Source organism: Sander vitreus, chromosome 15 (genome assembly GCF_031162955.1).
Source record: "Sander vitreus isolate 19-12246 chromosome 15, sanVit1, whole genome shotgun sequence".
In the NCBI taxonomy this organism is placed as follows: Eukaryota; Metazoa; Chordata; class Actinopteri; order Perciformes; family Percidae; genus Sander; species Sander vitreus.
Genome location: NC_135869.1, coordinates 13,163,555 through 13,189,845, shown reverse-complemented (window position 1 = coordinate 13,189,845; position 26,291 = coordinate 13,163,555). Strand labels below are relative to the sequence as shown.

General features: G+C 42.0%; 1 protein-coding gene across 1 annotated transcript in view; it reads left to right on the top strand.

Moving 5' to 3' along the window:
- The window catches only part of LOC144530784 (inactive phospholipase C-like protein 2), a 68,258-nt gene that overhangs the window by 23,715 nt on the left and 18,252 nt on the right, over positions 1-26,291 (top strand). The window contains exon 2 of the mRNA XM_078270508.1: positions 18,143-20,626. Within this exon, the coding sequence (XP_078126634.1) occupies positions 18,143-20,626 (2,484 nt within the window). The remainder of the gene's footprint in view (positions 1-18,142; positions 20,627-26,291) is intronic.

Genomic DNA, 26,291 nt, shown 5'->3' with positions numbered 1-26,291 from the left:
TGTGCTGCTGGAAATTGTTTTTTCTTCACTTTAAAAAAAGCAGAAGCTGAAAGCTGAACAATCAGCCGGACAAAGTTGCGTGTCGGCTGTATTTGTGTGTGTGTGTGTGTGTGTGTGTGTGTGTGTGTGACGCTTAGAAGGCAAGACATCTTTGAGGTAATGCCTCATAAGGTTTTCTCTTTGCGTCTGGCTTTGTTTTGGAGGGACGAGAGATGTAAGGGGAAGGGGGTCATCATGCTGACTCAGGAGAGAGAGAGAGAGAGAGAGAGAGAGAGGCTTTCCATCATCCCTTCCTCCCTGCATTCTCACTGATGTAACCTGTGTATTGATTCCATGCTGCATTTTCACATTGTTTGGACAGAGTTAAAACAGGATGACTCATTTCACTGTGTATATTAGATAGCTTAGCATGGTGGCCCAGTGGATAGCACTATGGCCTCACAGCAAAAAGGTTCCGGGCTCCCGGTTGAGTTTGCATGTGATGTTCTCCCCATGTCTGCGTGGGTTTCCTCCGGGTGTTCCGGTTTCCCTCACCAAGGCACTGGCTCTTATCTGGAGTTGGTCCCCGGGCACTGTAAATGGCTGCCCACTGCTCCCTTGAGGGATGGGTTAAAGTGCAGAGAATGAATTTCACTACATGAATGTGTATGTGACATCAAAGTACCTTATATTGTTTTCCTCATGCACCAGCGGTATACACTGAGATTGCTGTCCTTCAGACCACCTCTGCACAGTTAAAGAACTGAATGTACTAGGCTCAGTGAATGTTGCACAGCTTTCAGCTTTCTTACCCACTGTTAGTGAGCTGGGCTTCTTTCTCACCCACATCTTTTATTCAGGCTGATGCTTATTATCATCCACAGCTATATTTCCCTATAGAATCAATTTTATTTCCCTGTAGAATCGGGTGATGCATGTAGATATAATGCTCAAAGAGAATGTGCCCCAAATATTAAATGCTGAATGGGCCAAAATGATACTTAACCATTCAATAATAAATAAATAATAAGTTCCATGGTCTTCTTATGTTGTAACGTTTTTCTTTTTTTAATGGTGCCCGAGGAGATTTTTATTTCAATGAGACTTTAATCTGGTTATATAACTTTTACATAAGAATAGGAAATATTTATTTGAATATAGATTATAGGTGATATATATTTCATGATTGAGGTAGCCAATGATTCTTTCAAACTGACTATGTTATAACATGTCCACACTATTTTTGCCCTTTTGTTTTAAATCAAAGCCATTTCTTTTTCTGTTGGCCCTTGAGTCGCTGACCTTTGATTGTAAATTAGCACATGAAAGGCATCACTGAGTTGCTAAGCAACCAAGCCACTCTATTAACCTCTATGTACATTTCTCTCTACATCTCAAATTAATTAATTATTATAGGAATGCTGGATGAACACACATTTGCATGGGCCACCCTGGGCCTTGGGCAAGTGGGAACGTGACAATAATATGTTCCTCTCACAAGTAATGTGATATGATTCTTTTTATTGGATCTGTTTTTAATTGTATCATGGGTCAAGGCCACTTCCTATGTGCTTAGAGTTAGTGGATTATCCCCTACATTGCTGCTCAATCTTTTTTTCCAACAAGCGGATGCGATTAAAACCTTCAGCCTTGCTGTGACAATAGTGTTTATAGTTCTTCTTGGCAGAGGTTACATTAGACCACCTATTGTAGTACTGCATTTGCCATGTGGTACAATTATTGTGATTGTTGCGACTGTTGCAGCACTAATACTTTCACATGATAATACCACCACAGATCTCAAGTCCAGCAAATTAGCTTCTAAATAACTTAAGATTGTAAAGCAGCAAAGTATATTAAGCCATCCTCAACCTTATGCCTCAACTCTTGTCACTTATCTTGATAAGCAGTCTCATTAATTTTGTGTGACATTCAAATACAGGACTGTTGCCATGTAGAATATATAGCAAATTGGCTTTTCACTTCCCATTCCTTTTGCCTTACTGGCTAAAGCATGGAAAACCAGAATGAAAAATGATTTTTTTTTAAAAGAAAAATCTGCTTAATTTCAGGCTAATAATCCATCATTGTTGTGTGTTGTGCATGCTGTTAGGCCTCTGAGAGAAACGGGAAATATGGGGGTGGGTATGCAGGCTTCTTAGTGTGCACAAAACATGTAAGCTCTGCTACACTCTTAAGCTGTTACATTGAGTAGTTGTATAAATGCCAATAGGCTAAGCTTCTTCAAGAAAGAAACAACACACTTTATCTCAAAAGACTTCTCTGTTCTCATGACAGATGAAAGCAGATCAGGACACTTGCTAGTGCTCTATTCACCCTTTTTAATTAATCTTGAAAATGTACTCATCATCAATCAATTTCCTAAAGGTTCTAACCAGTTACCATTTGTTTTTCTTGTGATGCCTGAATATGGGTTTTTGATGGGTAGCAGTATTCATAGATTCTCCAAATCGAGGTTCCCTTCTGTTTGCATAACCTTGTAATCTTACCGGCAATTTCCACTGTTTACGGAACGTCTGCGGAATGTCTCCGGAACGTCGACGGAGTCATAGGTTTCCATTAAAGTCAATGTGTGTATTTCCACTACTGCGGAACGTCTGCGTCCCTACTCCGTCCCAGCTCTGGCAGTCCGCAGCCCTCCGGAGCAGATACGCAGAGCTTCTATTTTTGACGGACGCTGGAGAGCTCCGCAGCAATTCAGCACACGGCAGATAGTGCGGGACAGGAAGTCGAGCACAGAAACAAAATAAAAATCCGGTTAATTTTCAAAGTAAAATGCACTGTGCTCACGGCGGATCGTATTTCCCTGCACTACACCTTGAAAACACAGCACAGAGTTGTTTCCCCTCTACTCTGGATGGAAACAAACTGTTGTTGGTTTTGTGGTTCTATTCTACGTGAATTCGTGAGATATTGTGGGTCCTCGTGACTACAGCTGTCAGTCATGGCCGCAGCCGTGCCGCAACAAATCCGGACCTAGTGGGTATTGACGGACGGCGAAGCATGCAGCCGTTCCGCAGCGGAGCCGGTCCGCAGATGTTCCGCATCCAGTGGAAATTGCCGGTTAGGAGGACTGGAGCAGCAGCTACTGCCAGAGGAACCCAGCATATTCAATAACGTTTTCCTCTCTTGCAAAATGTGGTTTTAAATGATCTTGTCTGAAGTCTCACATTGCAATTAGATGTAAATGAGCACTCATCATTCCAACACACTGCCTGCCAACATACCTGCATTATCATGTGTAACAAAGCGTGTTCATTCATCACCTGAATTCTGCTATCTGCTGTACCTCTTCTGGACTCCATTAGCCTGGCAAATCATGTCAGAATCTAGCCATGAGTTATCATTTAATTAACGTGTTGACAATATGCAAAAAGAAAGAGAACTTTTTATTTTAAGTAAGTCTTGTTTCCTTTTCCTCCTCATAATTTCACTGTTATATGTCACAGACGGGTTTTTAAATAAAATACAAATGCTGGATGTAGCTATGCCTAGCTTCTCAGTATAAAGGTCACCACTGATGAATTTCAATTACTTGTACACCAGAAATTGGCAGTCAGTTGTAATCTTGTTTCAAACGTAGTCAGCTGCATTTTGATTGACAACGCTGTGCACACGTCCGTAGCTCCTGACAGAAAATCCTTGCGAAGAACGGGATGTAGATGGAGCTGGTTGGGGTGTGGGCACTACTCAGGAGGCATTGTGAAATCAATATAATGCAGCTATGATTAAGTGTTTTGCTAGTGCCTTGCCTTGCCTAGTAGGTATGCCCTGCTACTCTCTAGTGGAAAAACTATATGAAATGTATGTATATGTAGTGTGTGTGTGTGTGTGTGTGTGTGTGTGTGTGTCCTTCAGGTGCCCTCACAATGCAAACCGAGATCTAAAATTAAAAATTAACATATATGCATAGAACATAACAGAGATAAAAGCAATGGAAGAAGGTCGTACATACTTCTTCCTAACATCCACTGCAACAATAATAGTAAAATGTTCAGTGGTATCATTATCACCTTGCTGCAGTGTTACAATACTGTTAAATCCCTGCTGCGCACTAAGCCTGTACAGTGGAACAGTGCAGAGCTCGCGTTGCTGTTGTCCTTAATGAGTGTAGTAAATAAGCCAGGATGCTCACAGATGCAGCATGTTAAAACACAATGAGTCCTTTGTACAGGAAGTGACAAAGAAGCTTCCACTTGCACGGCCCAGTGATTGAACAACTTTTGGTAAAACGGCACAAGCGGAGGGCAATAACAAAGACACTCTACAAATGATGGTCATATTTAGCTAGAGCATCCTGCAGATGAGTCTGTGTAGTCCTGGAAAAGAGATGCCAATAGAAGGGAAAGAAGGAAGGAAGGAAGGAAGGAAGGAAGGAAGGTAGAGAACAGAGGAACAGCAGATGGATGAGGAGAGGAGCTCCCTGTAGGATCCCAACTGCACATGATCGTCCAGTAGACCGGCCTCAAATGCTGCTGAGTTCACTAAGCTGGAGAATATTTTTCATTTCACTGAGAGATGTCAACCCCAAATCCATCTGCACTGTAAGAGTATTGATTTTTCAAGCTTGCATAGGAATTTAATTCACTACGATTAGAATACAGCACAGGTATATATATATTTTTAGGGTTGAAGAATTTGGGGGGGGGGGGTTTATTTGAATTAATGGAGTGTGGTGTGTGTGCTTTGTGTTGTGTTTTTCTCTCCTGCTGCATTCCCCCCGAAGCCCTTAACAGCTGTTCTGACCCCGGTTCCTTCCTCCATGCCCTTGTAACACCCACACACTCCAGCCTGGTATGTCAAAGCAGTCTCTCCGCACTGGGATTTAAATTTTTCGTTTTTGAAGAACATTGAATATCACATTCTGCACTTTTTCTCTATACTTAATTAGCAAATACCCAACAAAAGCATTTGTTGTCCATGGAGAGATGTGAGTAATGCTGTGACTTTAGGCATTATTTCTACCATTGAAATAATGCCTCATCTATGTTTATGTGCTATTTTGGATTGTGGGAGAGTGTTAACACGAATGTTGGTAGAGAATGGGAGAAGGGTGCAGGGAAGCTGTAAAGTGTTTGCCAAAGTGATGCTGGTTGGGCCAAAAGTCCTCTTCCAGGTTGTCTTCAGGAACCAGGTCTTATAGCTCCCCACAGAGAGCGGTAATGACAGGGTCTTCCATAAACACTGATGTGGTTCTGCTGCCGGAACTACTGCTTCTGTAGCTGGTGGTGGAATAGTTACATGTTTTTGTTGTGTTCCACAGGGAGCTGTAAAGTCAACCACATGAAGAGAAAACACAACAGAGGACCAAAATAGCCTAACGGTGCTTCACTCACTTATCAAACTCATCTGAGTGCTTCATTTGTTACGAATTTCAGTTTCTCTCTGAAGCTGTGTGGGAGTGCGTAAATGTGTGCAGTTGGGATCTAAGTAGATCTACATAGGCTAGTGTTGTAGTGCTTAGATGATCTTTCAAGTCAGAATTCATACAAACACAAAGGGGTTACAAATAATCTCAAAGGGAATTTGACTCTATTTGAGCCAGCCAAAAAGACCGCCTGAAAGTCAGTGTTACTTTTCCAAGAGACAGGGACTTTGTGATTAAGTAAACCTAGAGTTTTGAGAAGCGCACCCCAGGATTGTGGCTGAGGCACTCATCTTTCTACTAGCTCCTTTTTACAATAATGCAGCAGATTGAGTTCCACATACCCTCAAATGGCAGTTGTAATACCAAAGAACTCCTGAAGATCATGTTGCATAAGATTACATACAATGTGTTGGTTGTTTTGGGCCTACTGCATCTGTGCTGCACTGAGACTAACAATTTTGCCTAAGAAAAAGGGACAGCATGAGAAATGACACTGGTCATAGGTGACACCATACATAACTTGCTTTAGATCACGATAGGAGAATAGTTGATTTGGTAAAAAATACAGTTACAATAAATACAAATTTCGGAGTTGCTCATCGTTCTCCTTTTCTCCATCACCTTCACATGAACTTTAGCAACAAGAACTTGTCCTTGCTAAGAGAGATGAGGTCCCTTTAATGTGGCGGCCAGGGCTTTTTAGTGAAATGGGACAGCTTGTATCAGAACCTGCATATCAGCGTGGTTTTGTTACGCGTCCTTTTTAGATTCACCTCCCCTCCTGCTGTTCAGTTCTCTTCCAGGGAACCCTAACTCCCTCAGTAGAGGAGTGAGGCCAGACCTAGAAATAGGAACCGTTGTTCTCCCTGTTTTTTCCCTTGCATATCAACTGCCTCCTTTCTTCCTGAATAATCCCTCATTTTGCACCCATGTCTTTCCTCACGCCAATCCATCACGAGAATCAGTCCACCATTAGTATCAATCCCCCGAGCCCACTCAGTGCAAGATGGTCCTGATTCTCCTCACTACAGTCCTGTCAGTCAGGCTTTCCAGGCAAACACAACGGTCACCTTCACCCATAGCGCTTCTGCAAAGTGGGCACATTGAACCACTCTGCTCCCGTGTCCTCCACCCTCCCTTCACTGTGCATTTACACAAGCACACGCAAACACACCTACCTCATCAGATGTTCTACATTTGTCTCCACTACTGGGAGAAAAAGCTAATGAAATTGTTAATCATCTCAGCACCTATTTAGCCGAGATCTTCTCCCAGCTCTTACCAGTTATTGCTGGTTTGCCCAGTGAGGGAAGAAGTATCCTGTACTTAAGCAAAAGTAGCAATTACACATCACTATTATTACAATATTGTTATCAAATAAATGTATAAGAGTATAAAGTACATTTCCATGTGAAATGCAGTGTGGTAGAAGTTTAAAGTAGTATAAAGTGGCAATACTCAAGTAAAGTACATGTATCTCAGAATTGTACTTAAGTGCAGAACTGGAGTAAATAGATTGTTACCTTCCATTAACTGGTATGATAGCATTTTAGAAGGGCTGCACGATTAATCTAATCGCAATCGCGATTCACGATGTCACTCTGCGATTACATAACCGCAAAAAGTGTGATTTTAAGGAAACAAAAAGGTGTGCTGTGTGCGTGACACTCTGTTTGCACTGCAGCTTCCGTGTTGTAACACCCTTTACTTTACCGACCGTATTAAGAACAGATGAAGCCACCCTGTCTTAAGAAGCTTATGGTGTTTTTCCATTACATGCTACCTCGACTGAGGTGGTACTAAAAAAAGTTCCTGTTAGCAGGTACCAGGTATTTTTTTTCGTAATGGAAAACCAAAAAAGGGGAGTAGAGTCGAGGCGAGTCGAGCAGGTACCATGTAATGGAAAAGCGCCATTAGTGTTTACTGTTAACTCACATTGTCTTTGCTGTCTCTTTTTTTTTATTTCTTAATTTTCCCTCACACAGCGCTACGCCGACAGTCAGTTTGTTTATGTATTTGTTCTTATGCTCGTCTAACTTTGTACTGTATGTTCAAGTAAAAAAAAATACACATTTCAAAATTCTAGTTGCTTTCCTTTCCTTGATAATTAAGTAAACTCATGATACCATTATATCGCAATTGTAATTGCAATATTATCAATCGCAACATGACTTCATCTCCAAATCATGCAGCCCTACAGTTTAGAGGCAATGTAAAACATGCAAGGTTTGGTCCAAGTATGCTTAACCAATTACGTGCAATGGAGAATGATTATCTAATAGAAAATGAGCTGTGTTGAGAAGCCTCATCATTCTGCAGATCAAAGAAAAAGGGGTGCAGATACCACACCAGTTTTATTTTTCTTCCACTGGCACTGGAACAGTCCATGAGTTGGTTTGCCAGCCTCCTGACGAGACAGAATGAGCCCAGCCAAGGATCAGGCTCACAGGGATTATTAATAGAGTTGAGTGGGCTTCACGGATACAGGCGTAGAATGTGTCAAAGAGAAAAAGCATCATTGATCAAAGCCTGCTCAGAGATGTAGTCTTATTTTTACCAAACACTGAGCAGAGACGGAGGTTTGGAAGAAAACAATTGTCTTTACCAAAGGCTCCATGTGTGTTGAGCTACAGTAAGCACGCCTGCTCTTCTACCCACACAGAGTCCTCTGCACCTACACAGGTGACAACAGTTGCCAATTTTAGCCTCCTTCTCCTCTTTCTCTACTCCAGCATCTAAATAGTTTCTGAGCTCTGGAAGTTTAAAATACATACATGGTGGGCATTTGGAGAGTGAGTGTGCTGCACCTGGAGGCAGGTGTAAACTTGTGTGTGTGTGTGTGTGTGTGTGTGTGTGTGTGTGTGTGTGTGTGTGTGTGTGTGTGTGTGTGTGTGTGTGTGTGACCATAAGGATTCCTCTGGCTTCCCCTTTTGTTGCGACCAAATCTTAGGCAGACGGTTCAAAACAGCTGCCTCTGTCAGATGTTGCTGAGGAAGTCATATACACACATATATGTGTGTGTGTGTGTGTGTGTGTGTGTAACACGAGGTGGTGTAGAAGGGAAAACGGAACCTCTTTTTGGATCGTGAAAAGAAGAACTGTAGGCATTGATTAAGGGTCTTGTGGTTTGTCCCTTGTGAATTTCTCTCCAATGTACACCTCAAATAAGATGGAGACTAACACAGAATCACTATCAAGGACAGGCTGTGGTGTGTGAGTGTGTGTGTAAATGTTTGTGTGATTGTCTGTGAACACCACAAGGCACATCTCATCTCATTGGTCCTGTTCGGGGGGGGGAGGAGTAGGGGAGATGAGTGTAGCAGAGGTGTCCTGTACTGCAGCAGCAGCACAGCTCTCTGGTGGCAAACGGGGGCACTTCTCTCTACCCAGGATTCGCTGCATTGCAGACGGCAGTCAAGGTTATGCCTGCCTGTGCGGCCACATTGACAAACTGAAGTATTGACGATGCTGGGACATGCAGTCCAAGAGACGATTGAGCTCCAGGAAACGTGTGGCCTTGTTGTCCTGTAGTGGTTTTATTTATAGCCATAGAACCTTCATGCTCAGACTTGCAAATCCCATTGACTCCTTCAATAGTACTCCATCTTTTATGGGGCATTAAAAGACTGCATTTCCTTTTTACGCTGCACAGATAACATCGCTCTTATTTTCCTCTTTCTTGCAGAGTTGCCTGTAATCTTTTGGCAGGCTGTCATTTCATACGAGCATTGTGTCTGAGGTGTAGGGTGATAGCCGAGGAGATGTGTGGCACATGGACTGACAGGTTGACATTTGTTGTTAATCAGCCCCCTGCTCATCCTCAGCTTCTGCTGTCTGGCTGTGATAAACATGTCAGTCTTAGCCACGCTGCAACACTAAGGACCGCAGGCTGTATAGGGTCAGCGCTTCAGAGAGTTCCTGTGCAAAGTTCCATTGGAACTGGCTCAGACAAAGGCCACATCTGGTAGCATTATACAAAAAGAGCCACTGCAACATTTTCACTTCCTGTTCAAAGTGAGCTGTAGTCTTACATAGAAACACAGAGAAAAAACAGAGGATAGCCTAATTTCCACTTTGTGTGTGTGTGTGTGTGTGTGTGTGTGTATAAGGATTCCTCTGGCTTCCCCTTTTGTTGCGGCCAAATCTTAGGCAGACGGTTCAAAACAGCTGCCTCTGTCAGATGTTACTGAGGAAGTCATATATCATTTCACAAAGGGTAGAAACATTCATCCCACTGCTAGTCAGACCTTAATTGTTTCCCAGTATCAATCTCCTATCTTTATTTGTGCTATATGAAGGGATATATGTAGAGAAATAGACAGAGAGAGAGTAAGGCAGGAAAAAAGAAATTGATTGAGTGACAGAAAAGACAAGCGAGAGACAAAGTGGGAGAGCAAACAATAGTGAGAGAGTGAAAGGACAAGCAATAGAGAGAAAGGAGAGGACTGATGATGGGACGCAAGCGTCAAAGCCAGTGTCAACTATTATCCTTTCATTGGTCATCATCGGGTGTTGGGCAAACACACTTTCATGTCACATCCTTCACATCTTTGGCAAACAGATCCGGTGCCTGTGGCTGAAAACCTTTTGGGGAAATGAGAAAACACTGTGGTAATGAATGTAATGAAAGGGAATGTTTTGAGATCAGACAACACTGTTTAATTAAAGCAATGCAGACCATGAGGGAGTACTAAACAGTTATGTCTGATAGGAGTCGATGAGTGCCTTCAGTAGCAGTAGCTGTGAGGGACTTGGCTTAGCATAAGGCTGTTGTCAGATAAAAACTCAGCAACTCCAATTTTATTGACTCTCATGATTTTAGTGGAGTTGTAAGGAGACACAGTTGTCCATGTGCTGTGAAATTCAATTAGTATTTGGCTCATGGAAATATTTAGGGCTGCCCCCTCTTACTCGATTAATCGACTAATCGGTTGTTTTGATCTTAGTCGACTATTTTTGATGCTGCTTCTTTCATGCTGAATGAATTATTCCCAATAACCTTATGAGCAAATCTCTGATAAACATAAGATCTAAAGTGGTCTTTTGCATGATTCTTGAGAAACTCAGTTTTACAGATCTGTCAATTAAATCAACTAATCGATTAGGTGACAAAATCATATATTAGTTGACTAAGAAAACTAACATAACTTGATCCACTCACCAAAATAAGTGATGCAGTAGATACGAGCATCCTATTCTGAGACAACAGTCTTAGCTTGTAAAATTAAGTTGATTTTATAATCTTTTTCATGCATAGGAAGTGACTACCCACACCTAAAAACCCAAATAATAAACTAATTTATTCTACATATAAGCTAAGCAAATAGTCACCTGACCTATATTGTCCCTTTGGTGCCTTTAGTATTAAAAAAATTAAAGTTAAAGCCAGAACCTTTAAACTACTTCTTGTCAGTGTCACTGACAGATTATTTTAAGTAGTGAAAACCTGTGGATGCTTTAGGAGATACAGATTTTCATCTGACAGCAACAGTAGGCCATTTTATGAACAGTTTTATCCAAAGTTCCTGACAGCACCATAGGTGCATGCATTTTTAGATGTGTAAGTGGCTCCAGTGAGAATCGAACCCTATAGTCTTGGCAGATTCTGTTCTGGGACACTCAGACACATTAGTTGAATTGGGGCACAGAGGTTGTACATAGTTGGCATAGTAAATGAAGGAGATAGAAAGCATGACTATGAGCTGATAAAACAGCCTTCCAACAACCTCCGCTTAACCAGGGAAAACAGTGGAGTACATTCGGCAGGAGATTGTAAGGGAATCCAGGGACAAACAACCCCTCCTGTGTCTCCCCCCTCCCACAGACCAGGATTATTGTGTTATTATTTAACACAGCTTCTACAGAATTACCAACATGACCTGACAGACGCACAATCCCTTAGAGTGAGTGGGAGCTGAGATTGACAGCGGACACCTTGCCTATACGGAAGAGGACAACCACAGACTGATAAGACAGGAATCTGACTGTGAGGGAATCTTAAACTGGATGTGACTTGACCCTGCAAAAGATAAGAGACTCTCTCTCCCTGTCTGACTCTCTCCCTCATGCTTAGCAACAAGCATGCAAACATGAACACGCGTAAACTCACCTGAAGTAAGCTTATGAAATAGGTTCTGCAGGAAATAATTGGCCCCACTGGTGACGGGAGTTGATGGAAAGCAGCTGGGGAAAACGAGGGGCGATGTGATGGAGAAACCACAAGAGAGCCTGATGTTGGTGTGCATGTGTATGTGCGTCGGTGCATTCAAATGTGCGTTAAACTCAGAAAGGTGTGATATGATTTATGACCAAACCTGTACATGTGCCATACTGAATGTATTGAGTGGGCTCATGGCTCACTGATAGTAAAAAAAAAAAAGAAAAAAATGCACTCTTTAACACAAATGCTTTGTGACTAAATTATCTAAGCTGGGTGGCAGCACATGGTGCTTTTTTCTGTGGTTCCACAGCTCGATAGCATTGACCTCTACTCTCTGTGGGTCAGTAATTAGTGAGACTGTTTGGTGCTCTTTAGCTTGTTCACAGTTCTGTGGGGGATTTCCACTTATTATCGGAGCACGGAAAGAGTGTTAACAGCAGAACTGGGGCTTTACATCCAAGGTAAACGTGTGCACAATGGACCACCGGGCTGAAAATGTAAATCCATTCGTACATGGGACAAAAACGAGCACACACTCAATTCCTCTCGCATCCCCTCTCAGACCTTTTGATTTTCTCGCCTATTCGCACATTATCTTTGTGTTCTGCGAGAGTTGCATGATGTGCCGCTGAAAGTACCGCTTTGAGAATTAAAGAAGTCGCCCACATGACAGATTAGATTGACAAATGGTGAAAGGCCCAACTTCTCTCTCTCCCTGACTTTCTTTTCCCTCATCTATCTCTCTTTATTCTCTCTATCCCTCCCTCGTCGCTCCTATTTCCAAAATCTGTATTCAATTTGAAAATGCTTTGTGAGCATGACAGATCAAAAATGCGATGTTGCTAAGGCAAAAATGTTGCTGACATTTTATTTCTCACCATCCCTCTTCTCTATCTTTCCCCCTATGAGAATTTAGTATTTCAATTTCATTTAATTTGCTTTATTGGCATTGAGGTTGCACAGCACTGCCAAAACATCTAAACAAATTAAGTTGACATTAAGCTCATTAAACTTGCTCTCTTTCTCAATTTCTCCCCCGCTCCTTCTATCTCTCCCTCTTGCATATACACAGTCTCAGCATACATCCACTTTACTTCTCTCTTGTACATTCTCTCTATGGATGCCTCTTTGCTCCCAGATTTAGGGAGTAGAGTCTGTTAGAGGCTGAATTATGTCTGCCCTAAGCTCTGTGTGGCAGGATTTAGATGTCAGTTTGTGTAACCATCTTGGATGTTGGAAGTGTGGTGCCTTGGGGTAGTGGTGGGCAGCCTAGACTTGAGGAGGTGGGGGGGGGGGAGGGTGGGGGGTTCTGATGATGACCTTCCACCTACCTCATCCAAGCACAGCACGGCTTACTGAGCTGTGAAATCCTTCAAGGCAAAAGCCAGAACTCTTTGGCTCTTTACGTCTACTGCTTCTGCAGGAAACGGTGTTGGGCTTGCTCCAAAAAAGACAATAATTATCAAATCACTTTCACTTGATAATTTAGTCTGTGCAGTAATTAATTCCTCATTCATCACTTGTTGCATGCAAAATTTGGAATAACCTTGCCCTAGCTTGTTTGAGAGCATTCAAGGAAAACAGATTTAAATAATAGATTTGCATACGATTAGTATTTGTATTCCAATTTAAATAGTGAAAGTATCTCTACCTGGACAGTGAATTATTGCTTCACTTTTCGTCCAGAGAGGCAACAGTTCCAAGAACGACAGCTACGATGATGAAAATTAATAATTTGATAATTTGAGGGGAATATATTTTTGCCTTGACTGTAATATCAGAGAATAAAAAGGTAATTGGTTACACAAATTCTGTCTGTGTGTGATTGATTGCTCAGTGTTTGACATCAACATCAATATGTGCATTTGATGTGTAATGTGGCTTAGCTGTGACTAGCTGTCTGTCAGGGTGTTCTATATGTGTGTAGACATTGATCCCATGATCCCCCAGCACACATTCAGGCAAGCGCAACACACAAACTGTGACTCACATCTTGGAGAGCACGTCATCAAGAGGGCTGTGCTCTGTTCTGTCTTCATTCCCTGTTACCCACGCTCCCCTGTTGCCTTATTCACCGATTCACATTGCACACACACACAAATGACACAGTAGCTCTGTGGGCGAGAGGAACTGAGCCATGCCTGACTACTTCCTGCAGACCCCTTTTTAGAGTTGAGATATGATAGGAGTGAGGAGTAGCGAGTGGCAGCTAGCCAGCCCAGCCGTGACAAAGAGGTGGGATGGCTTGAGGTTTGGTGGGATGGGGAGGAAGTGGGGCAGTGGGTAGTGAAAGAGGCAGCATGCCCAGAGTCCCACAGGAAGACCTTTAGGGGAGAGATTAATCCTCCATGTGTTCAAAAACAGGTTGAGCGTCTCAGCACTCTGCTCATACTAGCCTATGACAGTCCAGTGGCTGAGACACATACCCTATTTTTATGTAGCCTTCAAATGTTGAGCTGCAGAACAATGTATTGTAGACTTTTTAGTTTTGCTTGTGCTTTCTGACATAACAAAAGATCAGGCAGCAGAGAAAACCCTGGGTTTTTTGTTGGGCTGCTTGTGTTGCACCTGCACAAACATACACACTCTCCGGATATGAAGCATGCATTAGTTTCTGATAGTGCTGCATTCCAGGACACACAGCAGACCGGGGGAGTACGGGAAACCAACCAGATGTATATTGGTTTTAAAGATGATATTATAACCATAAAATCTGAAATATGATTATTAAATTATACAAAGGAATAGGAAGTCTATAAAAAAAGCTTGTCCTTTATGCCCTGCAGTACCATTTTAAAGAGTTGTTTTGGCGTACTCCATTCAGTGGGGCACTGCAGTGTTACAAGCAACATACTCATGTTCATTAATTTGCGTCCCTGGAGTTAAGTTCCCCATGTCGTACTGCTCATGGCGCCCAGCATCAGGGTGTGACAACTGTGACGGGAGGTAGAGAGAGTGTGACTTACCACTGCCCAGAGGATGCTAAGGGACTCTTCTCAAAGCCTGCCCCGTCGCCAGTAGCTTCACCCTTCCATCAGGGACTGTTTGACCCAGCCTGGGGCAGTCAGTGTCACCACAGGAAAGGGGATGGGGGAGGTGTGGAGGACTACCGAAATACCCCCACATCACTGCAGCAACAGCAGCAACAGGCAACCAAGCCAGAAGCACTTAAGCACACACACATTATCAGAAATACTGACATATCTACCAGGAAAGGCCCCAGGGGCTGCAAATAAATGGTGAGGGAGTGCAACAAAAGCATGGCCGATCAAGGGGAAAAAGACAGCTGCATGTAGAAAAATACAGAGGCAGAAATTTTAATAAAGGTAAAAAAAATAAAGAAGACATGTTAGAAGGAAATTTAAATTTTCACGAAATTATGATTGAAAATGTATTGTGCTTTGTGTCTCTTTTTTGGCCCCAACTGGTTATTTATGCATACATCCACAACGCACATTTGAACAGACAACTGATTATTCCTTTACCTCTAGGTCACCAGCCTTTTGATTTTGCATTTAAATTCAATAAACAGAATTCAGTTTCAATAGTGTAATAGACACATTGTGATTATTGGTTTTGATTGAGAGACTGGAGCATGTCGTCCTACCTGGCTGTCGGGCTAATTGTAACAGCATGTTAAATGACACAAGATTACCCTTGCACTCTTTGACTCTCTGTGGCTACAGCACTTCCATAAAGAAGGCCTGGAAACAATCAGACCTGAACAGATCTCCCACTCTTGCCACTTGCTCAGTCTGCTTTCTGTCTTATGGTATTTTCTTCACATACCCCAATACCCCAGTCAACGTAGACGCCCATCTGGTTGACTTTTGCAAAGAGCAGAAGAGCAAACCAGATGAGAGACCAACTGTAGCTGGCTAGTCAAATAAAGGAGCATGACATGTCGTCTTCTTCTTCTTCTTCTTCTTCTTCTTCTTCTTCTTCTTCTTCTTCTTCTTCTTCTTCTTCTTCTTCATCATCATCATATCTGACTTGTTGGATGAATCAAGAGCATGAAAAAAGATAGGGGTAGCATCACTTCTGTGGTCTGCCTTCTTCTTTGGTAACACTAAGTAATGTACAAGGATTAATAGTATCTCATGTGTGACTTAATGCAGGAACAATACGTTAATTAAGGTATTTGAATCATCATGATTTCTGATTTATTAATAATGTTCATGTCTTCTTCAAAAAACTGACCAGCCATAGCAGTATATATTATATATATTCTAAAGAGTTGTATCGTTGTAATCATGATTAACTTCATCATGTTTGTGGCCCTTCAAATAAAGAGCTTACCTGGTCCATCTTTAAAATTGATAAATCATATCTTATTAATCAATTTTAAAGATGGACCAGGTCAGCACTTTATTTGAATGGCCACAGACATGACATGATGCATTAATTAACACATTGTTCCTGCATTAAGTCATGCATGAGATACTATTAATCCTTGTACATTACTGATACATTAAGTACTACATGAGTGAATTCATGATAATTCATGTACCGTTATTATGAAGTGTTACCCGTTCTTTTTATATCAAGATTACTTCTGTGAAAGAGTTGGAATTGTATTATCCAACATCTGAACCAACAGCACCCTCCTTACCCTCACAGTCCTGGCAAGAGCACATGCATAACCATGTGCCTGTTGGTCTTGGCACTAGCTCTCACTAGCATGCAAGTGTTTCTCGAGGAGGAGAAAATAAATGCTTGAATAACTCTATTTTAACACATTGTGAACAACCATTTTGACCTGGGTGGTCCCAGCATCGGGCCACAACACACCATCTCGTGTAAGAACAGTGCATCTAGATTTTCCAAAAGGTATTTCATTGACGTTAAAGAATGATTTGTAATCGTTATTATAGATTACAGGTTTTTTTTAATTATGATATTGAGTACTGACAGTATGTGTAGGGGTTAGAGATCGAGGTCGTAAAACAAGGGCAAAACCAGAGAGCGATCACCGTGTCATATCTTCAGCTTTGCATCAAGTGGTGCTCATTAATCGCGATGAGGTGCCGGGCGTCATCTGCCTCTGACCGTCAGGTGAAAGATGGATGGTCCTGAGGCTTTTCACTGTGACTACAGTTAAACTCATGCTCAGGGGAGATCCATCACACATGTACAGGCAGTCACTGTCTTGGGGGAAAGACATACTGACTCCTCCATAGCCCTGGGGTCCTCTCTGCTGCCCTTTCTAGCTTCCTCTCTTCAAACTAAAAACGATCAACAGACATGGAACAAGGAGGAAAATTGAGATTAGATGGCTTTGGTTACATGCATTTCATATCAGAGTTGTAGTAATCAAGCATCACCACTGAAATGTGAGTGTGGTAATAGATGTTTTCACAAAATTATTAAAAAAAATAGTTTGTCCTTTGTCTGAGTCTCAAAGGCTTTGTGTCTAGAATAGTTAATATGTAACAGTAATTTGTGGATTGTTTTAGTTTTGACTTTACTGTACCGTTCTCTGTGGTTTGCATTATTCAACAAGCCTATTTTCCAAGCCCTTAACCAGGCCATCTGCATTCAGGCTTTCTAGCTAACCACAGCCTTGTGGGGAAATAGGGCAGTGCTGTATGTCTGCTTTCTGCCAGCTAGGCTCATGACCTAAAAGCTGCAAAGGTTCAGCCATGTCATGGCAAGGGGTGTGTGGCGCATCTGTTTCACTACTTTCACAAGTTTGGCTTTTGCCTTGGTTGTAGAGAGACAGTCTCCACAGAGCTTTAACAAACATTGCAATGTCTTTGGAATCGGCTGGCAAGAAATGTATTTATGAGAGGTTGCCCACAGGATAATTATTTAACCACATCTCATTTGCAGTTAAAAGGTAATTTGAAACCGAATTTAAAGCCCTCAACTTTGTTTGAGGGATGAAATCATTGTGACTTCAGCCAAGCCAAAATTGTATCTCAAGTTCTATACCCTATCATTACAGCAAGCGGTCCTGTTTAAAAAAGAAACAGACCTCATGCATTACTGCATATTACAATTTGTCTCAAGGGAAAACCCCAGAAGTTACTCTGCCTTCACATTAAGTTACTTTATGCAATGTAAAACATTTGCAGAAAAATTAGACAGGGAGATGTGCATTTTAAATAAGCACATAATTATCTCTGAGGCTATTGGCCTATCATAAATATATAAAAAATGACTGATTGCTTTTTTGCCATTTGAAGTCAGATGTCAAAGAAGCCCCTGCATCGTGCCTATCCACTTCTGTGTCCCGTCTTCATAAGATGGACCCATGCATGTTGAGCAAACATGCTGGGAAGAAAATAAAAAAGATTTCCACTAAGTTAATGGCAGCCCGTTCTTTATCATGTTTATGCGTTCAGCATTGGGAATGGTTTTATCATGTCCAGCACAACAGCTTGTGTTTACATTTAGGATTTTTCTTTTAGGTTTAATGTGCATTTATCTTGCTACGTGTAAATCCACCCAATGATAAAGGTGCTAACTCAGCCTTTTGTCTCTGTTATCCTCTTCTATACATTATAATCTCACTGTGGTGTTTACTGCTTTTTTTTCCTGAATTCAGATACAAAGTGTAACCAATAAATCCTTCTTTACCCCAACCCTCCCCCATCCCATTCTGTTTCCAGGATGGTTCCAAACAGAGGCAGGTGAGGAAGAAAACGGTGTCCTTCAGCTCAATGCCAAATGACCGCAAGATCAACAGCACAGCTGCTTGCATGGCCTTTATGATGGAGGGTTGTGAGATGAAGAAGGTGCGCTCTAACTCACGCATGTACAACCGCTACTTCCTGCTGGATCCAGACATGCACTGGCTCCGTTGGGAGCCATCAAAAAAGGATTCAGAAAAGGCCAAACTAGAGATCAAGGGCATTAAGGAGGTCCGTTTGGGAAAGAAAACCCCAGTTTTGCGCAGCAATGGTCTCTCAGATCAGTTCCCTGATGAATGTGCCTTCTCAATCATCTATGGGGATAACTATGAGTCCTTAGATTTGGTAGCCAGTACAGCAGATGTTGTCAGCACCTGGGTGATGGGCCTGAGGTATCTGGTGTCTTATGGCCGGCACACTGTAGACATGGTGGAACCCAGCCAACCGAGTCTACGAACGTCTTGGATTGGCTCAGTGTTTGAACTGGCAGATATGGAAAAGGAAGGACACATAGACCTGTTCAGGGCCACCCAGATAATCAAGGGGCTCAACCCTGGAATGAAAGAGTCTAGGATAGAGCTGAAGTTCAAGGAACTCCAGAAAGCTAAAGACCAATATGGAGAGGGAATTAACATGGACACCTTTGTGGAGGCCTACTGTGAGCTCTGCACACGACCAGAGATCTTCTTCCTACTGGTACAGTTCTCCAGTAACAAGGAGTATCTGGACAGTAAAGATCTGATGCTTTTCGTGGAGGTGGAGCAGGGTGTGGAAGGTGTAACGGAGGACATGTGCAGGGATATTGTTCAGAAATTTGAGCCATCCGCCGAAGGTAGGGAGAGGGCCTACCTCTCCATTGATGGCTTTACACACTACCTCCTCTCCTCCGAATGCCACATCTTTGACCCTCAGCACAAACGTGTGTGCCAGGATATGACCCAGCCTCTGTCCCACTATTACATCAACTCGTCACATAATGCCTCACTTCTGGAAGACCATTTCTGGGGTTCGTCAGACATCAGCAGCTACATCCGAGCTCTAAGAATGGGCTGTCGCAGCATTGAGGTCATTGTATGGGATGGCCCTGATAATGAACCAGTGGTGTATGTGGGTAGTTCTGTAGCCTCACATCTAGCTTTCTCTAAAGTCCTGGACATTATAAACCAATATGCTTTTGAGAGCTCAGAGTATCCCTTGATTCTCTGCCTAGTGACCCACTGCTCCATCCCCCAGCAGAGGGTCATAGCACAGCATATGAAGAAGATTCTTGGGGACAAGCTGTATGTTGAACCCCCATTCAAGGAGGAAAACTACCTACCCTCCCCTGAGAAACTCAAAGGTAAAATCCTCATTAAGGGTAAGAGGCTACCGCCCAACTGCACTGATGAGGGTGACGTAACAGATGAGGAGGAGGGTCTGGAAATGTCTCGAAGAGTGGGAGCTGATGAGAAGGACCAGCTAAATGGCTTAAGCTACAGGAGACTCAGACTGTGCAGGGAGCTCTCTGATCTTGTATCTCTCTGCAAGTCAGTCCAGTTCAGGGACTTTGAGATCTCTAAGAGAGACCAAAAATACTGGGAAATATGTTCCTTCAATGAGGTGGACGCAAACAGGTTTGCCAATGAGTTCCCAGAGGAATTTGTCTGTTATAACAAGCGCTTTCTCTCCAGGGTATATCCCACACCTATGAGAATTGATGCCAGCAACATGAACCCCCAGGATTTCTGGAAGTGTGGCTGCCAGATTGTGGCCATGAACTACCAGACACCAGGCCTGATGATGGACCTCAACCTAGGCTGGTTCAGGCAGAATGGAAACTGTGGGTATGTTCTGCGGCCAGCCATCATGAGGGAGGAGGTGTCCTACTTTAGTGCCAATGCTCGGGACTCGCTGCCAGGGGTGTCTGCCCAGCTTCTTCACATCAAGGTCATCAGTGGGCAGAATCTGCCCAAGCCTCGCGGCTCTGCAGCTAAGGGTGATGTGGTGGAGCCCTACATATATGTGGAGATCCACGGCATCCCAGCTGACTGTGCTGAGCAAAGAACCAAGACTGTGTCCCAGAATGGTGACAACCCTATTTTTGATGAGAGTTTTGAATTCCAGATTAATTTACCAGAACTTGCAGTACTGCGCTTTGTGGTGCTGGATGACGACTACATTGGAGACGAGTTCATTGGCCAGTACACCATCCCATTTGAGTGCCTACAACCAGGCTATAGACATGTCCCCCTACAATCACTGACGGGCGAGTTCCTACCCAACACTACCCTGTTTGTCCATGTAGCCATCACCAACAGGCGGGGTGGAGGAAAGGCACATAAGAGGGGTCTGTCTGTCAGGAAGAGTAGAAAGGCCCGGGAGTACACCACCACCAAGACCACAGGGATCAAAGTAGTGGACGAGCTCTTCAGAGCTTCCACCCAGCCCCTCAGGGAGGCCACAGATCTCAGAGAAAATGTGCAGGTAAGGAACTACATACTTAAAGTATTTATGAAACATAATCACAAAACCTTTACCAAGTGGCTTTTGGGTTGTGTAAAGCAGTTGAAGGTCTTTTTACATTCTGGTGAAGTGCTTATGATGTTGTTCATTCAGAACAAGTAAATAATGTCATAGATCACTCTTTGATTAGTGTGTTTGGGGTCCAAAGTTCAATGAAATCATTTTAATTCTATAGAGCAATGCCATTTATCTTATAAACAATGGCAACACACAGACTCAATGAAGTGCAACATTTGGTGGCTCTCACTGCATTCAGTTTTGATGATTTGGTTATCCACCAGTTACTTCACTCTATCATCTTAGAGCTACACTTTTTTTAGACTTAGCACTTGATCTACGTTTAGGTAGATTGGGTGCTCAGTCGGTAAATGGCTATGGCAATATTGAAGATCTGTTCTTAAGAAAATCTGGCAATACTTTTTTTTTTTTAATGGTATAAACTTTTGAGGCTTTGCTGGAGACACTCGGATCCAAATCCAACATTTCCAAGTCTCTGCATATACAGCAGATGTTTTGGTGAAAATGCAGTGCTATAGTAAAGATAGCAGGATCATCAAAATAATTGATGTTCATGCTCTGCAGACCCTGGTATGCTTAACAATCGACATGGTATTCTGAATGAATGTTATGTTACAGTACTAACTTTTAATGGTTGTCTACATATTGGGGTTTAGGTCAAGATATGAAAAGACAGACACACCTTTTGCACCGAATAAAACTGCATGACTTTTTTATTGCTTATAGGTCAAAACTGATGTAACTGTTTCTGGTTAGACTCATTTCACTTGTTGTTTTGGATAGAGGATTGTTGCTAACAGCTTTCTATTTATGTTAGAATATACCATTACAATGGTAATAAAGTGACATTGCTGTACATTTATGAGGTTTATCAATATTGTAATCATTAATGAGTAACGATAATTGCCCATGGAAGAGGACTGGGTTGCTAGGCACTTGTGCATTACTTGTAAACTCCTCTAGATGAGCAAATGAAGATTAGTAACCACGGTGTATATTTGGCTGAAGACCAGTAGCAGAAGTCTTACAGTGCATGTATGATTTTGTTTGTGATGACTGAAGGGTGTGATATAAAGCTTGTCTCATTTGTTCATTTGACAAATTACAACACAGGGAGAGCCAGTGAGCCTTTTAAATACCTAGCTGGGTGTTGTTTGGTTGTCAGTTTAGAGTGGCAGACTCTTGTCCTCTCTGAAAGCTAACAATATTAAAATAATAGTGCTGTACACACTGTTGACACGACTCCATCAACAATGCTTCGTCAACCTAAGGAAAAAAATGTGTTAACAGAATTGTGTTAAGTAAAAAAAAAAAAAAAAAAATGATAAAAATAAATGAAAGATGCAATTCATTTGTTTGTGCTTCTTAAAATGTATGTAAAAGTGCTTCATGTAACCAAACAAGATTATTTGTGCTTCTTAGATTTTCTAAAGAAAAAAAAAAGAACAAAAGTGGACAAAAGACCTGGTGTCTTGTTCATGAGTAGCCAATGCTGGAAAATATTTAATGTTGTATAAGAAGACATACAATTAGACATACTCACGTGTTCCTCCAGAAGCTAATGTAGCGCACTCCTTTTTTATGTACCCAGGACAGTTATAAATACCATGGTTTGTCCATCTATCGTCTGTAGGCAGTAACCTCAGTCTAATTGCACAGCAAACAAAAGACAGACCAAACTAAATAAGCAGATATGCGATTAGAGATCCTGTGGCATGCTGTCATGCATTTTTCAGTTGTGGAAATAGGCAATGTTCTGAAAAGAGGACATAATTTCTCTCTCCCAAGACCCTAATACAAAGAGAAATTAGTTTCTGCTTGGGAGGTGAATTGATCCTGAATATTAGAGGTTAGTAACATTAGCAAATTACAGCCTGAGTGGGATAAGAGGAAGGTAATTTCAGTAAAATCATTGGAAATAAGAGTGGAAATACAAGCAAATAATGAACAATTCTCACCAAGTGTTTCCTCACTTGGCAAAAGATTATAATATTTGGCCCAATCAAAGTGTTGCTTGTTTGAATAATCTAAATTAGTGACAAATAAATACCTCAACAGTTTGTCATGATTAGGTCCTAATAATTACTCAGGTGTGAGTCAGCATGGGCACATTTCATGAATAAGACATGAAATATGGCTCACTGTGAAGTCAGTCTTGTAAATCTGACACAGACTTATCAAACATGTCATATTTTCTGTAAAACTCATCAACTAATCACCCAGATAACTCAAAAATCACTCAATCAACTAATTTATGCTACATATGAAATAATCACAGGCATGTCATGTGTCACAGCTGACACTCATGTCTGTTCGGTAACTTTGAATCGTCATTCACAACAAATGGCTTTGGGAACAAAACCATAGGCCTATGTATAAAAAATAATTGGGTGTGAATCAGTGCCTTTTAACCTGATCAAACAACACTGGCACCACGACCATTTGAAATGTAAATTTTTCTTTTTAAAATGAAAAGATGAGGGTTGATGAAATAAATGAAAGCGGTGAAGTTGAGAGGAAAGCTTTAAAGATGATAAATGAAGAACAAGGCCTTTGCCTTTTTTAAATGTAAAAAAAGAACAGTTGTGAGAGCTTTGTAGAGACCAGCTGTGTGGAGCCTGGTGCCTTTAATCTGGAGGGAGCTGGAGGGCAGAAGCAGGACCGGTTGTCAACAACCCTCAAGGCAAAAATCAGGCCAACTCTGGTAGCTTCGCCACTCCTGAAGCCAAGATTAGACATTAACTTGAGAAAAAAATCCCAGATTTAATGGCACAATATACAACCTTATACATGAAAGCAGTGCACACACACACCTTAGATGTTGCCGTCAAAAGCGGTATTTTAACTCACTAAGCTCTTTTAAGACTGCTTTTATCCTCCAGCAGCAAAGCTTCCAGGTGGTCTGCTTTGAATAATACGTGTGTTTGACTATTAAAAGGACTAAGGAGATCCATGAACATTGACCATTGACATATGATTTGTTTGCCATATTTTTATATGTGGATCTAGGCAGCAAATTATTTATTTTTTGTGGGAGACTTTCAAGAGTGCTGCTGCTCATGAACCTTAAGTGTTGATGGAGGAGAGCTGCCAGCTTGGAGTTTCTTTTAATTTGCTGAACAGTGTTTGTGTGCCATCATTGGTACATTCACCACTACTCAATACTGTGGGCCAGAGAGAAGAGGAGAGATACACAGATTGTGTGTGAGAGAGAGAGAGGCAAATAGAAACAAAAGCAGTGTTGTAACTGGACACAGAGCTCTCATTTGGGGAATGTTAGAAGGGGAGTCAAGTGGGGGAAGGGAGTAATTAAAAACACAAGCCTCTCATTGGTGTTTTTTAACACCATGGCTTGGAAATGGTATGGCTTTTATTGCACAATAATTATCGAAAAACACGTAGTCCCATACACACATGCCTGGAATTATACAAAGCATAATGAATGCTAATAACTTTGGCTCAGACCACACAGAGACATGCTCATAGTCCTCAAGCACGCACACACCAGGTTTTAATTCAGAGCCCCAAAGCTGTCCCTCTTCCACCATTGTGTTTCTTCTTGTGGCTGTGATCAATGGCCCAAGAGGTGTTAACTGTGGTTGAGGCTCAGCATACAGATGCTTACTACATCCCCTGACCACCCTCTCCATCTACAGGAAGGTCGGACCCGGCAGTGACAGCACATCCTCTGGGGTAGGGGGTGGTGGGGTGGATTGCCTGGAGGTCTAGCCCAGCGAGACAGCTGGTTCCCACACTGCAGAGTGCTGAGTGTGTGGACGGACTCACCAAGTACCAACAATGGCACTCTTATTCTCTCTCACGCTCTCTTACCTGCATTGTGTTTCCAATGCTTCTCATCATCACCCTCACTCTTAGCAGTTTCAGGCTCTGTTCTTTGTGCCTCAGCCTAAACTGCTCTTTTTTTCCATTCAACCTTAATTTATCCTCAAGAGAACATTGAGGGGCGACCCTCATTTTCAATGTCATAGAGTCAGATTACAAAGACAAGAAGACAATAAAACATTCAGAATTGGAAAGTTATTTGATAAATACATTAGAATGATATGGATGCAAAAGAAAATACAATTATGTAAAGCAGTTACAAGTAGAAGTTTGCAGGTTTAAAACCAGATTTCTAAATTGTCCATGAAGCACAATTGAGTTGATTTAAAGAAAGTGCTGTAATGTGTTCCAGGAGTCAAGTGCACTTAAACTAAAAGCAGTTTTTCCAAGTTCAGACCGAGCTCGTGGAACATGAAGTAAAAGCCAGTCAGCAGAGTGAGTCTGATAATGTCCCTCTGAGTAACTGAGAAGTTCTGTAAGGTAAGATGGCAGTTTTCCAATAAGAGCCTTATAGATAAGGAGATACCACTGAGTATTCATACACTGTCCCTTACTCTTCTCTCACCTCGCTCTGTCACACTGTCCTTTTTGGCTATCTTTTAAGCAAGCTAACTGATGGGGTGCCATGTGAAAAAAGTGGGCCTGGTTTGGTCGCTGAAATTCCCATGCTGGCAGAAGAATGAAAAACCGTGAAAGGCAGCTGGCTTGTTGCTGGGGCTGCAAAGCCTTTGAACCCAGACGTGCAGAAACTCTGGCTTCGGTGGACTGGAAAGCAGGCTGGCAGCTCAAAAACATTGCATCTGCTCTGTTGTGAGAGTTTTTCAGTTAGAAAAAAAATATTTAAATTACATTTTGGAGGGGAAAAACATGACACTATTAACCAATTTCAGGTTGGTATAAAGCTTCAATGATGGCTGTGCAGAAATCTGACTGGACGATAAATTAAAAACCACCTTCTCTTATTTGTTTTGGTCCGAAATCTTACCCATCTGAACATTCCAAATTAGGTTTCTGATTGGAAGAAACTGAAGGTGTAAGAAACAATTTTTTCTTACAGGTTTGACTAAAAAACATTAGGAGCACTTTGGAGTTTAGTGTCTTGCTCAAGGACACGTGTGGAGAGGATGAGCTTAAGGTTTGACTTACTAACTTTGTGATCAATGGCAGACCCGCTCTACTAACTGAGCAACAGCTGCCCCTGATGAAAAATAAGATATGCTATCAGTACTAGATTAAATAAACAGGACTTGTTGAGATGGATTTCTTTATTTATCTAGCTGCAGAGAGTTAAAATGGTTATTGGTCCATGTAGAAACGGGAATGCTTGGGTAATTACTGTAAACATTTTTTATAGTTTTAAGATTGATATTTGAGAGACGAAAGATAAATACAAAGATATGTGTAGAGAAGGCCAAGAAAAGAGAAGGAGAAATGAAAAAAGGAGGGATGAGTGACTGAATGTACTTAGGACCTTTAGGCTGTGGTCAGAAGTTTGGCTCCAGAGCCTCTGGGCTGTTGAATGAGCAGACTGACGTTATGGGAGATGTGTCACCAAGACAAACACACTCTGCTATCTTTCCTCCTTTCTTGTCTGAGGGGAGTATCCCAATCCTTCTCATTAAATCTCCTCACTCAAGGTCATATGCAAAAAGTGGGAGCAATATTTGCCTTTAAGCCCACAATCCAATCCAAGCCCAATAACTCTACAGGGATTTGCTTTAGTTGCTTTGGTTACTGTAGTGACAGTTAAGAGGTTCAGAGCACA